The 16,683-nt window shown below is 38.1% G+C and overlaps 2 protein-coding genes across 7 annotated transcripts in view; one reads left to right on the top strand and one right to left on the bottom strand.

Moving 5' to 3' along the window:
• Window positions 1-3,561: 3,561 nt before the first annotated feature.
• Window positions 3,562-10,712, bottom strand: LOC107510450 (60S ribosomal protein L10). Of its 4 annotated transcripts, XM_016143974.2 has the most exons (4): window positions 10,575-10,712; window positions 8,174-8,309; window positions 5,856-5,912; window positions 3,562-5,512 (listed from the first exon to the last, which is right to left on the bottom strand). In XM_016143974.2, the coding sequence occupies exons 2-4, from the start codon at window positions 8,266-8,268 to the stop codon at window positions 4,786-4,788; spliced, it is 879 nt and encodes a 292-aa protein (XP_015999460.1). In that variant the 5' UTR covers window positions 8,269-8,309; window positions 10,575-10,712; the 3' UTR covers window positions 3,562-4,785. The 4 variants fall into 4 exon arrangements, with proteins under 4 accessions (XP_015999460.1, XP_036084559.1, XP_015999461.1 ...); XM_036228666.1 differs by lacking the exon at window positions 8,174-8,309 and having other exon boundaries at window positions 3,562-5,457; XM_016143975.2 differs by lacking the exon at window positions 8,174-8,309.
• Window positions 10,713-10,810: 98 nt separating this feature from the next.
• The window catches only part of CFAP97 (cilia and flagella associated protein 97), a 29,903-nt gene continuing 24,030 nt past the window's right edge, over window positions 10,811-16,683 (top strand). The window contains exons 1-2 of one of the 3 annotated variants that reach the window (XM_016143968.2): window positions 10,811-10,887; window positions 13,971-15,025. In XM_016143968.2, the coding sequence (XP_015999454.2) occupies window positions 13,987-15,025 (1,039 nt within the window). In that variant the 5' untranslated portion in view covers window positions 10,811-10,887; window positions 13,971-13,986. Of the gene's footprint in view, window positions 10,989-11,075; window positions 12,158-13,970; window positions 15,026-16,683 lie in introns of those variants that run through there. The other 2 variants (XM_016143967.2, XM_036228661.1) reach the window with 2 other exon arrangements.

A 16,683-nucleotide genomic window follows, 5' to 3' on the forward strand; every position in this document is an offset into this window, starting at 1 on the left:
TTGTGACTTAAGCTGGCGAAGCCCGAGGCGGGGCGCGAGCGGGGGCGGCTCCGAAATGCGTGTCAGGCGCGGGGCGGAGAGCAACCGCGACCCGCTGAGTGACGGCTAAGAGGCTCCCGGCCCCGCCCGCCCGGCCGCCCTCCGCGGCGAGGGGGAGGGGTCCCAACAACAGCTCCCCCACCGGGGAGGAGATGCGACCAATGGCTGCGAAAACGGCTCTGTTCTGCGCCTCCCTGTCCCCCCAGGACACCGTCTGTTGATGGAAAATTTTGCTGCAGGTGTCAGAACCATTTGTAATTCTCCAACTCAGGTGATCCCTTAATCCTCGCTCACCGCACACTGCTGACAACCTCCTCGCATTCCTACAGCCCCCTAAATTACTGCCTTATTTTCATCTATTTAAATAGGCAAACATTCCTGATAATCACTTTTAACACAGTTTCCTAACAGCCTTCCCTTTCCCATTCGGCCGCCTCAAGGAAGGAATCAGACAAAAGTGAAGGAGTAAATGGAGCCTACAATTCCTCGTTGTGCAAAGGACCAAAGAAGTCGGCCTGGTGCCAGACGGTGTACCAACTGCCATCATTATTCTGGCTCCAAGTCCCTACATTTCTGTTGCCAAGAATTCAGTACACATGCTATTGCCCACGCAAATGAACGTGGTCCAAATAATTTTTAGAGTACATATTTTCCTCTTCTATCATGGTCTCAGCGTTAATATACAGATAACACTGAGAAGATGCCAATATGCTAGATAAATACCAATAATTACTGCTAAGACCAATAAAGAAGCAGATTTATCTTTAATGTATAAGGGAATTCTAAAAGGATTAATAATTATTTAAAAGGGGTGTGATAGAGATGGCATATCCAGAGTAGAAAGGGGAAGGGAAAGAAAGGTAAACAGATGAGAGCATTGAGAAATAAAGGAAATGGGAAACACTGACCAGCAAAAGCCCAGGTCTCTTTCCATACAGCAATCATGAATAATATCAACAGTTTAAAGGCGCTATCTCCAATAAACTGAGTTATATGCTGCTTCCCAGGAAGCATAGTTAAGAAAAGCAAGCATTAAAATCTGGTACCATAGTGTGTTGTTATATAAATCATCTGTGTCATTTCAACAAAGAAAAAAATACAACATTCATATGAAGTAAACAACTATTTAGCGGATATTTATTCTTTTAAAGTATTATCCAAGAAGTGATTACTCAAAAAGAGAAATACCGGTGTCCATGGACGTACACAGCCCACCCATGTATTTATGCATAATTAATTTCCCTGGAATGGCATAGGTTCAAGTGGGAGATAAAGTAAGAGGTCTAAAAAAATTATCCCTAACATTTAGCTCCAAAGAAACAGCATATAAATGAATTATTTTATATATCTATGTAAAAACAATGTATTTACATTTATCATTTTTAAAAAGCTTTTGTTTTTAATATTAGTTTTCATGGGACACTTTATTCTTATACCTTTGTTAAGTCAAAGACAAGGAGATAATTAGTGCTTTATGCCAGATGTGCCTTTGCCATGCCTAGGCGGTGCTGTAACCCATTCCCCCACCCCCCCCTCCCTACTTAGGGGTATGTAATCTCATTTCCACATGGCCATCCGGTTTTAGGCTTAACTCGCCTTCTACCACATACTGTGTTTTTAATAAACAAATATCTCTCATATTCATTGAGTTGAAATTCATTTCTTTGGCAGTGAAAAAGACCTAGAGGTGTTACTGGAACTCCAATCAGCCCCAACCGTGACAATGCCATCAAAAGATGTTAAAACCTTCCTGTTCTCTTTGCCTTCTCCCCTCTCCTTTAAAAAAAAAAAAAAAGTAATAATAACAAAGCAGTGTTACTGATTTTAAAGGAGCCCCTTTGCCTCTAAAAGTTAATATTCATCCCACAGAGGCCCCTCAAAGTTTACCCTACTAATCCAAATTATTTCAAATAAAGCATGGTACCTTGTTATTACCAACGATCACATCTACATTTTTTGATCATTTACATCCCAAGGACTGCATGCTTAGGGCTTTATATACTTTCCAATTTAAACCAATAGCTGACAATAATAGTAACTAATCAAACATTTACTGTGTGCTAGATACTGTTCTAAGTACTAGACACACTTCATCTAATCTTCACAACACCCCTGAAAATTTATCTATCTGCACATGAGGAAACTAAGGCACAGAAGGTATAATACTTGCTCAACACTATAAAGCTAATAAACATCAGTTCTAGGATTTGATTATCAGCCTACATGGGTCTGGCTTTAGTTTATGCACTTAATCACTATGCCATGGTGCTTCTAAAAACTGTCATTTAGTCATTCCATATTACAGAGGAGGAAAAAAAAACAGGGGTTAGATCAAAAATCTTAAGACTTGTATTCCATGCTTCAGTGTTTAGTTTTGTTGCTTTGTGAATATAGCTGGCACCAAAGACAGCACTCTGACAAGTGTTAAGTGATTATAATTTAAACCAGTAAAGGAGAAAATGATCTGACTTTTGAGAGCCCTCTTCTGCAGCTCTAAAGGCCATCTTTCCAAAACACCAATATACTATTCCCCAAAATAATGTACACTCATGGTCATAACATTTCTTAGAGCTTATGCCAATTTGGTGCTAAGTCAGCACTGACATTTCAGATCTTTTCTTAGCTTCTAGTAGTTGGGCCTCTACCCAGTGCAGGGTTTGAGGAACTCTTAAGAGGTGAGGTAAAATAAAAAGGGTACGAGGGAGTGACTAGATCAGGAAGTACTGAGGGAGATAAGTCTGGAAGCCAGGTATTAGAATTCAGGTGTTCCTTGCCAGAAGTCAATGTTGAGTCCTTCTAGGTCTAAGGGTTAAAGAGCGAATTTAAGTAGGGATACCTTATTTATATTCCTTAAAACCAACACATTTTTGACAGGGTTTGATTGAATGCTCTATAGGTTATCTTCATCATTCTCTTAAGATGGGAATGACATCTGCCTTATTATAAGGACGAATTGGGGAGGGGGGGGAAGATGACATTTATATGCAGTGTAAATCGGTAGACACCACCCAATTCCTGCCAAAACGACACATCCTTCCCTTCACTATTTCTCCTTCAACCCCCTGGCCCATCTTGGCGATAGCCACAGGATTTTCCCTTGACCACTTTGGGGAAAATTATGAATAAAGATGTTACCATGAGTCAAAGGACCTAGATATTCTTCTAGTTTCTTCTGATTCACTGTTAAGACCCCAAAGTAGTAAACCCTTACTCACTTTCTTCTAACTTTCAAGCAGTAATTGGTTATGAAAAATATAAGTGTATCCAAACTTCGAAATGGCCTAAGTGTTCAAGTGAAGAGTCGAGTCTCATTTTAAATCAAAAGCTAGAAATGGTTAAGCTTACTTAGTGAGGAAGGCACGTTGAAGGCTGAGACAAGTCAAAAGCTAACCCTCTTGTAGCAGGTTAGCCAGGTTGCAAATGCAAAGTTCTTGAAGGAAATTAAAAGTGCTACACTCCAGTGAACACATGAATGACCAAAAAAAATAAATAAAACAAACAAAAAAACAGAACAAAACAGCCTTATTGATAAAGGAAATTTTAATGGTCTGGATAAACCAACAGCAACATTCCCTTAAGTCAAAGCCTAATCCAGAGCAAGGCCCTCTCTTCAATTCTATAAAGACTGAGAGGGATAAAGAAGCTGCAGAAGTTTGAAACTTGCAGATTGGTCCATGAGGTTTAAGGAAAGAAGCTGTCTTCATTAACATAAAAGCTAAGGTTAAGCAAGTGCTAACGTAGAAGCTGCAGCGAACTATCCATATCTATTTAAGATAATTAATGAAGGTGGCTACACTAAACAGGTTTTCAAAGTAGATGAAATAGCCATCTATTGGAAGATGCCATGTGTAGGACCTTCATAGCTAGAGAGGTCAATGCCTGGTTTCAAGGCTTCAAAGAATAGGCTCTCTTATTAAGAGTTAATGCAACTCGTGACTTTCAGCAGAAGTCAATTCTCATTTACCATTCCAAAAATTCTAAGGCCCTTAAGAATTATGCTAAATCTGTCTGTGCTCCATAAATGGAACAAAACCTGGATGAAAGCACATGTTTACAAGATGGCTTACTGAATATTTTAAGCCTACTGTTAAGACCTACTACTCAGAAGAAAAAAAATATTTTTGAAACATGACTGCTCCTTGACAATGCACCTGGTCACCCATGAGCTCTGATGGAAATGTACAAGATTAAAACTGTTTTCATGCCTGCTAACATGGCATCCATTCTGTAGCCCATGGATCAAGGAGTAATTATGACTTCCAAGTTTTACTCTTTAAGAAATACAACTGTAAGGATATAGCTGTCATAGATGGTGACTCTCCTGACATATCTGGGCTAAGTAAATCAAAACCTTCTGGAAGGATTCACCATTCTAAATGCCATTAAGAACATTTGTGATTCTTGGGAAGTCAAAATATCAACATTAACAGGATTTTGGAAGGAGTAGATTCCAACAGTCATGGATGACTTTGAGGGGTTCGAGACTTCAGAGGAGGAAGTAGCTGCAGATATGGTAGAAATAACAAGAGAACTAGAATTAGAAGTGAAGCCTGAAGATGTGACTGAATAGCCACAATCTCGTAATAAAACTAATAGATGAGAAGTTGCTTATGAATGAGCAAAGAAAGTAGGGAGCTTTTGTTTCTTTTTTTTGTTTGTTTTTTTGGGGGGTTTTATTTGTTTTTTTTGTTTTTTTTTTTTGACAGAAATAAGGATTTATTAGTGGAAGAGAGGCAGCATGAAGACTCATGAGTGCAGGGCACGCCATTTGTCCAGGGGGCCACGATTAGGGATGTATTTGACTCCACAGCCATCTGGGATGAGCCGCTTTTCAGCCACCATATCTTCAAACTCATCCGCATTAAACTTAGTAAAGCCCCACTTCTTCGAAATGTGGATCTTTTGACGACCAGGGAACTTGAACTTGGCCCTGCGTAGAGCCTCAATCACATGCTCCTTGTTCTGCAGCTTGGTGCGGATGGACATGATCACCTGGCCAATGTGGACCCTGGCCACTGTGCCCTGGGGCTTTCCAAAGGCACCCCGCATACCTGTCTGGAGTCTATCAGCCCCAGCACAGGACAACATCTTGTTGATGCGGATGACATGGAAGGGGTGGAGCCGCACTCGGATATGAAAGCCATCTTTGCCACAGCTCTTCACCATGTACTTGTTGGCACAAATACGGGCAGCCTCCAGGGCTTCGGAAGAGAGCTGCTCATATTCATCCGACACCATGTGGCCACAGAGTGGGAACTCATCCACTTTTGCCTTCTTCCGCCCCAGGTCAAAGATTCGGATCTTGGCATCAGGGACACCTCGGCAGAAGCGAGACTTTGGGTATGGCTTATTCTTACAATAGCGATAACATCGGGCAGGTCGGCGGCCCATGATGAAGCAGAGATCTTCAGTGGCACACTGAAAAGAGCAAGAAAGTTGTTTCTTGAGATGGCCTCTATTCCTGGTGAGGATGCTGTGAAGATTGTTGAAATGACAGCAAAGCAATTAGATTACATAAACTTAGTTGATAAAACAGCAAACTTCATTGTCTTATTTTAAAAAATTGTCAGTTACCCCAACCTTCAGCAACTACCAACCCTATCAGTCAACAGCCATCAACATCAAGCACGATAATATCCCCACTGGCAAAAAGATTACGACTAGCTGAAGGTTTGCAAACAGTATTTTTTAGCAATAAAGTATTTTACATTAAGGTATATACATTCTTAAGACATAATGCTATTGGCACACTTAGACTACAGTATAGCATAAACACAACATTTATACGTACTGGCAAACAAAAAAGTGTGACTCACTTTATTGCAATATTTGCTTTATACTGATGGTCTGGAACCAATATCTCTGAGGTATACCTGTAAGTAAAAATATTCATGAAACTTTCAGGCACAAATGACTTTGTATTAATCATCAAAAAGAGAATTACAAAGGATTGTAAATTAAAGTAGCTGGTATCAAGTTAAAGAATAAACAAGTACAGATCACAAAAATAGAATAATTTCAATTTAAGTTGTGACCTGCAATTTAGGGAAGCGTGGTATGTCAATTAACTATTGTATAACAAACTATCACCAAAATAACCATTTTATTTGCTTATGATTTTGTGGGTCAGCAATTTGGGCTGGGGGCAGTTCTTTCACTCTTCTTGCCTGAGGTCACCAGTGAAGTTGTGCATTGCCTGGAGCTGCTTGCCTATCATATTTGCTAATGTCTTATTGGCCAAAGCAAATCATATGGCCCAACCAGAAGTTAAATAAGTGGTCAACACATGGGTTTAAATATAGGGAGGCGCAAATCATTGGTTCCATTACTTTAACAACCTACCACAATTTACTTTGACAGAATACACTAATTACAGTTTTTGGTGGATCATCTGGCTGCTCACCCAACTCAGTAGCATCTACTGACTTATCACTCAAATGTTAAAGTTCACATTCTTTATTCCTTAAATTTATTGTTCTTCATTATCGGACCCCATCTACCTATGAGATAAAGAGTCTGGGAAAGGGAGGTAGTACACAACTATTTTTGCCAGTTGGGAATTTGGTAATATCATTTAGCTTTATTTTACTCAAATACAGTCAATATAAAGCAAAAAAAAAAAAAAAAAAAAAAAAAAAAAACTAAGCTCATCCAGATTTAGATATTCAGTATTATTGGGCAGCAGACTGTAAAGAAAGAAAATAAATGGTGTTTACTTACTACCTAATTTCTCTGAAATGTGAGCTGAGAAACTTTTTCAACTGATCTATATGCTGTTTCATGAATAGTCATCATGAGCAGAGTAAAATAAAAGGTAGACAGTGTACAATTATTGAGTTTACTTGAATAAATTAGAAAAGATTTTGAATATTTTATTAACACTATGTACATAATATTAAATAAACCTTTTACACACCACCTAAGTTGGTGTCTTTGATTTGTCATTTATTTGCTATAGGAGAACATATTTTTAATATTAGAGAATTAATAAGAGTCCAGAACACAGGTTGGCAGAGTAGGCCCTTAATATTTCTGAATGAATAAATCTGATATTTTTATAATATATCTAAAATAATTATGTAGACAAAAGTCAGTAATAAAAATAATATCTCACATCTGAACACAAACTTTAACTTTTGGAAATTATTTTTAAAACATGTTCCTAACCACAACTCTACCAAAAAAGATAAGTTTCATAATCCCATTTTGCAGATGAGAAACTGCAGCTCAGAAGTTAAATGACTTGCCCCAAATCACACAGCTAGATGGTAAGACCTAAACTACAGGATTCTTTTTCATTATGCTGTCTTTCAAATACAATAGTTAAAAGCTATGTAATGACAAAGAACAAATACATTGGTTTTTACATTATACAAATAATGCCCTTACAAAACCAATACAATAATGGCATTCACCTGGCTTTTAAATAGATGACAAATTTCTGGAAGGTATTATGTGACTTCTGTTCACTCTCTCCTTCGGTCTAAAAATATTAGCCAGGTGTTTTAGAAAATATTATAAAATATGGTCTCTGTCCTTGAGCTCACAATCTAATTGTGGGGGGGTGGGGGAGAAAGAAGGCAGGAGAAAAAACATAAAGCAATATAATACATTTTATAATACAGGCATTACAAAGTTCTATGGTGATAAGACCACTGCCACTAATTCTGCTTTGTGGGAGTTAAGGAAAATTCGATCGTTACCTTGTCTGTGACTCTATGTCATTCAGATTTCTCAACTTCCTGTGTTTATTATAATATTGGATATTTCGAGCTACTCCTTTAGATACTCAAAAAAATGAAACTTAACTAATTTAATTTAAAATTGGTTTATAAACTTTAACCCAGTAAAGCTTTCATCTTTCAAAATTTGATTAAATTTTAAAAACAGCATAAAACAAACAAACAAAAAAACCTGTCCATTGATGTGTAGTTACTGCTCATAAAAAAAAGTTTAGCACAGATGAAAAAACTGCCAGATAATATGGATAGGTCTCTTAGCAGCTCTCTATAGAAATAGCTAAACCTATATTGTTTCAAGAGGTTTATAATTGGGAAACAATTTTTAAAAAGGAGATGGGGATCTTATTTACATTTTTTCTAACAACAGTCCAGATTCAGTGATTGGGAAGTACCTTTTTTCATCCAAGAATTGATGATCTTCTATGACCAGAACTATGAAGAGGCACAAAGCAAATAAATTCTTTGTCATGAAAGAGCTTATCCACATTTATTGGTTCATTTCTCAATATAGACAACTGAGGAAGTGTTCTTTGCAAGAAAAGAAAACCAGAGAAAAGGCAAAGCTTTACAAATCCACAGCCCAGAAAGAGCCAAAATTAAAGCTGAGATATAATAATTTCTTGTTTTTTTTGTTTTGCTTTATCACGGTATAATACACACGAAACTTACTATTTAAACCATTTTTAAGTGTATAGTTCCGTAGCATTAAGTATATTCACATTGTTGCACAACCATCACCAGTACCCATCTCCAGAAAATTTTCATTACCCTATGCTGAAACTCTATACCCATTAAACAATAACTCCCTATTCCCCTCTCCCCTCAGTCCCTAGTAATATCTTTTCTAATTTCTGAAGTGAAATCATACAATATTTGTCCTTTTGTCTACCTTCTTTCACATAGCATAATGTCTTCAAGGTCCATCTATGTTGTAGCATGTATCATTAATTTTATATCTTTTTTGGCTGAATAGAATTTCATTGTATGTACATACCACATTTTGTTTTCCATTCACTTACTGATGGACATTTGTTTTTTTCCCCCCATCTTTTGGCTACTGAGAATAATGCTGCGATGAACCTGGTTGTACAAATACCTATTTGAGACTGATTTAAATTCTTTTGAGTACATACTCAAAGTGAAATTGCTGAGTCATATGGTAATTTTACGTTCAATTTTTTGAGGAACTGCCAGTTTTCTCCAGCAGCCAATTTTACATTCCCATCAGCAATACACAAGGGTTCCAAACTCTTCACATCTTTGTCAATCTTCATTTTTTATTTTTATATTAACCATCCTAATGTGTGTGAAGTGGTAACTCATGGTTTTAATTTGCTTTTCTCTAATGATTAGTGATGTCCAACATCTCTTCATGTGCTTATTGGCCATTTGTACATCTTCAGAAAAATATCTATAAGACTCTTTTGTATAAAAAACATTGACCACAGAGTAGACAAGCATCTCTGGGAAATGGTGACAGCAGTCTTATCAAGCAGAATTAAGTGAAATTCTACCTTTCACCCTACAAAACAGAAAATGATTTCTGTACTTCTAGGTAATTACGACTAAATACGAAATGCACTGTGAAGAACAAAACTAGAGCCAATTCCTTAATGAGACTGCCTAGGATATGGCTAACCCTACCTTAGTTCCTAACTTTCTTTGCACTTCATGTAAAAATATTTGAGTACCTGTTTTATTAGTTTCCTACTGCTGCTATTACAAATTACTACAAACTTAGTGTTTTAAAACAACACAAATTTATTCTCTTTACTGTTCCAGAGACCAAAAGTCTAAAATCAAGGTCTTGGCATGGTCTTTTGGAGGCTTCAGGGAGAGAATCCCTTTTTCCCTTTGTCTGTTTCCATAGGTGCCTGCTTTCTTTGGTTTGCAGCCCCCTAACATCACTCTGATCTCTTGATGTTTTTAATTAATTTTTTTTAATTCGTTCGTTTTTAGGTAAAACTGATATAACATTGTCTAAGTTTAGGGTACACAACATGATATGTATATATTACAAAATGATTACAATAGTCTAACATCTATCACCTTGAATAGTTAGAGAATATTTTCTGCTTGTGATCTGAATTGTTAAGGTCTACTCTTTAGCAACTTTAAAATATACACTACAGTGTTGTTAACTATAATCACCCTACTTGTACTTACCTCTTGCTTCAAAGGCCACATCTCCAACTACTGACTTACTTGCCTCCCCTTTTATAAGGACCCTTTTGAGTACATTAACCTGGATAATCCAGGTTAGTTTTCCCACCTCAAAATCCTTAATCACATAACTAAGTCACTTTTGCCATGTAAAGTAGCATATTCACAGGTTCTGAGACTTAAGAGGTAGACATCTCTGGGGCGACATTACTCTACCACCCCTATTAGGTGCCTGTGAATTCAAAAAGGAAAAATTATGGCATTCGATATATTCTAGAGATCATTTTTCTCTTAGTTTGACCTACCCACCTCGTTTACCGGTGGGTGTTACCAGCCCCTGGAATTAGTTGTTTGAACTGAAACTTGCTGATATAGACAATCACAAAGATACAGCCGCACCCATTGTTTCTGCTGTTGCTGTTTGGGTAAGGAATTACAAAAAAATGAAAGCAGCTTTTCCTGTTAAACAGCCACCAACAAGCAGGCTCACCAGCATGGCTGTTCACAGTGGGAGCGGCAGCAGTAAGGCCTTGACAAAACACTGAGCAATTGAAGGCCTGGATAATTACTCTCTGAAAGCCGATTACTTTCTTCACATGTTCCTTCCCCTTGGAAAATGGCGGGCCTTACCTCTTGTTCCGCGCCACTCAAAGCGGAAGGGGCAGATGGAGCCTCTTCTCTCGGTCGCCACGGCCCACCGTGCTCTATGACGCCCGCCGCCAGGAGCGACGAAAATCCAGCGCTCGGCACCGGCCTGGCTTCCGCGACGCTCGCAGTTCTGCCCTTGCAACCTACTTCCCCTTTCCTTTCTCTCCGCTTCCGGAAGCCGAGGGGTGCTGCTGGGAGCCTGGGGGCGGGGCGTCGGGATCGCGCCGGCGCGTGCGCGCGAGCGCGAAACGCCGCGGGCAGCGCGCGTGGAGGCCGTAGCGGCTTCGGTTCGTAGGTGAGCGGCGCGCGAGCGTCCCCTCGTCTGCGCCCGCCTCCCTTCTCACGGTTTGGGACCGTTTCCCCTCTCCGGAGCCGGGCCAGCGGTGAACACGCAGGGTCGGTATAAGGAATACCGCGCGGGGGTGTAGGAGGAGAGCCAGCCGGGACCCCTAGCCCTTTGCCCTGCCGCCTCTCCAGCCCAGCCAGCCCTGGGCGCCGGGTGTAACCACAACAGAGGCATCCGAGCTGGCAAGTCCGTGGGGCCGCCCGCACCCCTAGCGGTCCCGGAGAAAGACAGCCTGGCCTGTCCTCAGGACGTGTTCGGGCTTAGCGTGGCGGTCGGGGTCGGCGCGGAATTAAGTGGTAGCGATCAGGAGCCGGACTCAGGTCACCGCGTCTCACCTCTGCGGACCTGAACCTGAATCCTGCGGCGTCAGGGGTTGTCAGTTATCTTCTGCTCCCTGGCGGGGTCAGGAAGGATGGTGAACTGAGCTCCAAAGTTCCGAAAAACAGATGTTTCCTTTGGGCCTAGATTTTTGAGTACCCAATCGGTTACCTTCTTTGAACGTATTGTATTTACAGAAACGTAACGTCACAGTAACAAAATGACAGTTTGGAAATTTTCAGATTCTTATTTGTGTGTTTTCCTGATGTATCATGAAAGCATTAGTATTTCTGTTGTCGGCTCTGCAGGCAGCTTTGGCAAATACCTGGCTTCATTAAGTACCAGAAGGGTTATTAAGTTCTGATGAACCATCATTTATTTTTTACTCTTTCCCAATGTGTTGTAGTGACAGCACCTAAACCCGAGAGTGGGGCCGTGTAATATTGGGATTTATAAGGCATTTGGTCCTCATGCACATTTTCTAGTTAACATTTCCCCAAACCCTTGGAATTTTATAAGTCAAGAGGGATCCTGGTGTATTGTTAATGAGGTGACTTCTGAACCCCTCCCTAGGGTGAGGGCTGGTGGTCAGAAGAACTAAGCAGATTTGAGGTTTGGAACTTTCAGTCCCACCCCCGCCCTATGGGGTGGGGAGAGGGCCTAGAGATTAAATTGCCAATGGCCAGTGACTTAGTCAATCATGACTATATAATGAAGCCTCCATAAAAGCTGAAGAGGACAGCCCATTGGTTCTTTTTCTGAGAGCTTCCATGTGCTTTGGTGCCACCCTCAAGCTCCATAAGGACAGAAGTTTTCTTTATTCGGGACCTTGCCCTATGTATCTCTTCTCTGGCTGTTGATTCGTATCCTTCAATATCCTTTGTCATAAATTGGTAATCTAGTGAGTAAATGGGTTTTCTTCAGTCCTGTGAACTGTTCTAGGAAATTAATTGAACCCAAGGAAGGGGTGTTGGAATTCTCTGATTTAGGGCATTTATGTTATAGAAAGTAATGTTTCTTGTATTTGAATATCTACTTGATATGCTTTATAATCTAATTTTTTCTTAAATCTTTAAAATTTACCTAACATCTTATTTTGGTTTAAATCTAGTAATGTATTAGAATTTTAAAACTCATACTTTAATTTTCACTTAGTTTACATTTCCCCGAACATTGTACATCATTTACAAACTTGCTTAATCAACAGCACAATTGCAATTTTAGTAAATTCGCTTTTCTTAAATACTTCAAATTCCTGACAAGGCACGCTTATAGACCTAATAAAGGACATCTTCCTTAGCACTTAGATGTTGTTTATAAACCTAGGAAGTCTAAACTTCCTGATTTAATCAGGTTCCCTTAAGTGTTTAAAAGTGGATTACAGTTAAAATTTTATAAGTTTAATACATCGTAATCTCTTATATTCTTTAAAACCTTAAAACCAGATAGATTATCCAGTGATGATAAAATGTTACCGCATATACTTTAACCTATCATATTTAATTTATCGTATTAATGGTATAAATTTGGTTGATTTTAAAATCATGTTTATACTTGCTTTTATAAGTTGCAGCATCACTTAAACAATTAAAGGCTGTAGGTAGAGTGTCATGACTGATTTAGGTTACAGATTATATAATCATTGCTTGACTGGATATATAGATTTAATCATAATTTGAATATAGTAAGCACATAATTAGATTGTTAAATATATGTTATTGGAAATTTATGTATTTCCTTTAACATAACTCATACTGTTTGCCCGTTTTGATTATCATTATGGACTCATGACTTTCCCCAGAATTACTTTTTCCTTTTTACGTAAATTTTGTGGGTTTTTTTGTTTTTCAGTGCTAAATTGTCCAGCTTGGACAGTGCAAGCCCCTTTGAACTGGATCCTTTGTTTTATTACCACTACCCCAGGCATATCTAAATATTGTGCTTTCTGGCAACAATAAGATATTCTGGGCCCTTCTTGTTTTTTGGGGTTTTTATTGCTCATTTTTATGTCTTTTGTTTTTTGCCTCCTGAAATGGAATCAGCTGCCTTACAAGGTCCTGATTTTTAAAAAAATTATTTTATGTTTATGTCACCGTTCACATTAAATATTTAAGCACATTAAATATTCAGAGGTTTGACTCCGAGCTACCTGTACAGCCTGTGTATGTGCCTTAGTGATTTTGTCCTCTTTCAGAAGGGATTGAGGCAGTTTTTACTTTTAATAGGAGTCATCTCCTTTCTGCTGCTGTTTCAATAACTGCAGTGTAGGAGCAGAATAGGGCAAAAACGAGTGATGAAACAGGGAAGTGTGTCAATCTTCATTGGACTACTTCCACGAAAATAATGTGGGCTGGCTTAGCTGCTCTCATGAGGTTTTAACATCATCTTATTCTAAACTCTAATTGTCCTTAATTTATAGAAGGCAGATTTTCCTTGGCATTCACCTAGATGTCCATGTTTGAAATATGCCTGCCTTGATGATCTATTATTATTTTCCTATGAACTGAACTATTAGACCTATTTTTAAATCATTGCTACAACTTGATATTGCTCCTATCACTTTACCGAGTTATTGTTTTTGTTTTTTTAGGCTCACATTTCTTTTTATATATTAACCAAACTTCTCAGTTTGGGAAAATTAGGAATTATTATATAAAGATGAAAAATATTTGGAAATTACTCTGGTCTGATGGTTATATTTTTCTTCTTTTCAGATATATTTTTGTCATCATGGATCGGTTCGGAGATTTATCAGAAGGTGAAGTGGACCATTCTTTCTTTGACAGTGACATTGAAGAAGCAAAGAAAAGTGAAAGTAACTCAGTTTTTGACAAGCAAAATGGTGACCCTAAAGAGAGACTAGACAAAGATACAGAAGATGTAAACTTGAAATTTGAAATGCAAAGAAAAGAAAATGATCTTACTGAGAAAGGAAATGAAAGAAAAGAGAAAATTCCTCTAGAAGAACACCCTGTAGAAAATGACAATACACAAATCAAAAATTCCTCATCGTTGACTACTTCTTCAAGATCAAAAAAGGTGTGTGATGCTACAAAAGGACATAAAGTACACTTGACCATTCCAAATAGAATTCCCAAAATTGTAAAAGAAGGCGAAGATGATTACTATACAGATGGAGAGGAAAGCAGTGATGATGGGAAAAAACGTCATGTCAGGTCCAAGTCAGCCAAACCATCTAATAATTTTAAAAAAGGCATAAGTAAAAAATATTCCAAAAGTAGTTCCTCTTCCTCTTTGTCCTCCTCATCTTCAGGTTCAGGTACAGATTGTTCAGATGTAGGGTCCGATATCAGTACATCTGATTCACCTCCATCATTAAAGAAACATCTCTCTGGTGTGACCCACTTATCACCAAAACAGAAATATAAACCACGAATAAAATCAACAGGAACACAGCCTTCGAGTACTAAACCAAAAGTCGGTGATTACACTGAGGAATCTGAAGATACTGTGACAGATGTCACTCCTTTATCGACTCCAGATATCAGCCCTGTTCAGTCTTTCGAGCTGGGTGCATCAAATCATCCAAAAGTAAGAGTTAAAAGGCAAGAAAATGTGAGTCAAGAAGTATATGGAAATGTTGAGGATTTAAAAAATAATTCAAAATCTTTGAAATCGACCAAAAAAGGGAAAGAAAAACCCGGGTCCAGTCTCGCCTCAAAGTCTTCAGGGTTAGAGTCCAGTGCAGACCACAGATATAAACAAAAAGCCTTACATGACACAATGGACCTGAATCATCTTTTGAAAGGTAATTCTATTTTCCTATTTGAAAACTGTACATTGAATTTAAATATTTAATGGCATATTAAGCTTAAGCATTAAATGCTATGAATTTGCACTGGTTTTTCTAGTAGATATGTTTTATTGTTTGAGATAATTTTATCCTAACTTTACCAAACATTCCATTTTACCATAAAAATATTAGGAATAGTGTTATTTCTAGTATTACAAAGCTAAACAGCTAAGAAACTGCTTCAACTAGCGGGACCAAGTGGATAAGATAAAAATGAGAGAAGTGGAGCCAGATTTTCCCATGTTTGATAGAGACATTGGCATTGGATATATTTTACTCCCTTCATTAAGGAAGCCAACAGCAAGCACTGAGGATAAAATAGCCGACCTGTTGTCTTCATACCAGAGAAAGTGGCAAGAATGCTGGCAAATGAAAGAACTCAGAGTAAACTATAGGGTACAATTCAGATTTTAAGTTAAAAGCTATTGAGCATTACTTGAAAATAATTACCTAGTTGACAAAATAATATAATTCAAGTTTCAGTTGCTTTAAAATATATTTTTGAATTAGAATCATCTTTATTGCTGTATTTCTGTATCAATTTATTATTATTCATATTTAGTTTGAAAGGAACAATACATTCCAGGTGGACTCATTAATGTAAACTGTAAAAATATTGGGCTTGCAGGTTAGATTTAGGTCAGTTAACATTTTTAAGTTGTAAATTGGATTCTCTGTCTTTGAAATATTAATTAAAAGAATAAATCTTTAGCTTTATAATTTACATATTGTGGCAATATAAGGGCATAAATAAATCTCTTACTTAAAATAACTCATAGTTGGGTTGCTAGTGTATTTTGAAGCAGCTTACACTTGTGAATGTTCCCTCCTTTGTAGGTTTTCTTTTTCTTTTGCTCTGATTATATCTGTTGATGGTTTGTTTAGTGTGTCTGAAAAATTGAACTCTCCACATTGGCCATCATCACCTCGTGGCTAAGCCTCCACTCAATATATCATTCCTGATAAATATTCATTCAGTCTCTTAAAATTTGAGGATCGAGGCTTTTTCTTTTCTTGCCCCTCTGCTGTTTCTGCTAACAATGAGAGTGATCTTTTAAAAAGTCAGTCTTACTAGTTTCTTTCTTAATTCTTCAGTGGGCTTACTCTTATATTAAAAATAAAATCCAAATTCCTTATCATAGTCTAATAGACTCGTTATCAGTGATTCTTATCCCAGGCAGTATATTAGTGTCATCTGGAGAACTAGTAAAAAAATTATGAAAACAAACTATTAGAACAGATACCAATGCCCAGGCCCTGCCACAGGGATTCTGATGTGATTGGCCCAATATGCTATTAAGGTTGATGAGAACCATTGCTCTGCATCATATCTCCTGTTTTTTAAAGTCTCCTATTACTTTACTCCAGTCGCACTGCTTTCTTTCTTTTCACAGAACACACTGCACATCTGTGGGGCATTTGCACTTGTTGCTCTTTTTCTTTGCATAGTCTGCTGCTTTTTCTCAGGTCTCAGCTTATATATCACCTCTTCAGAGAGACTTTTTCTTAACATTCTATATGTTGTAGCTTCACACCCTCGACCCCTGCCTCTCTGTCACAAAAACCTGTTTCCTTCCACAGAATACTTATTAGATCTTGGAGCTAGTATAGTT

This window comes from Rousettus aegyptiacus, unplaced genomic scaffold, assembly GCF_014176215.1.
Source record: "Rousettus aegyptiacus isolate mRouAeg1 unplaced genomic scaffold, mRouAeg1.p scaffold_m13_p_11, whole genome shotgun sequence".
NCBI classification, from domain to species: domain Eukaryota; kingdom Metazoa; phylum Chordata; class Mammalia; order Chiroptera; family Pteropodidae; genus Rousettus; species Rousettus aegyptiacus.

Coding starts and splice junctions, on each gene's coding strand:
- LOC107510450 (XM_016143974.2), bottom strand. CDS start 8,268: ATGTGGATAAGCTCTTTCATGACAAAGAATTTATTTGCTTTGTGCCTC. Junction 5,913..8,173: donor CAATTCTTGGATGAAAAAAG/GTACTTCCCAAT, acceptor TTTTACTTACAG/GTATACCTCAGAGATATTGG. Junction 5,513..5,855: donor AAAGCAAATATTGCAATAAA/GTGAGTCACACT, acceptor CAATCTTCACAG/CATCCTCACCAGGAATAGAG.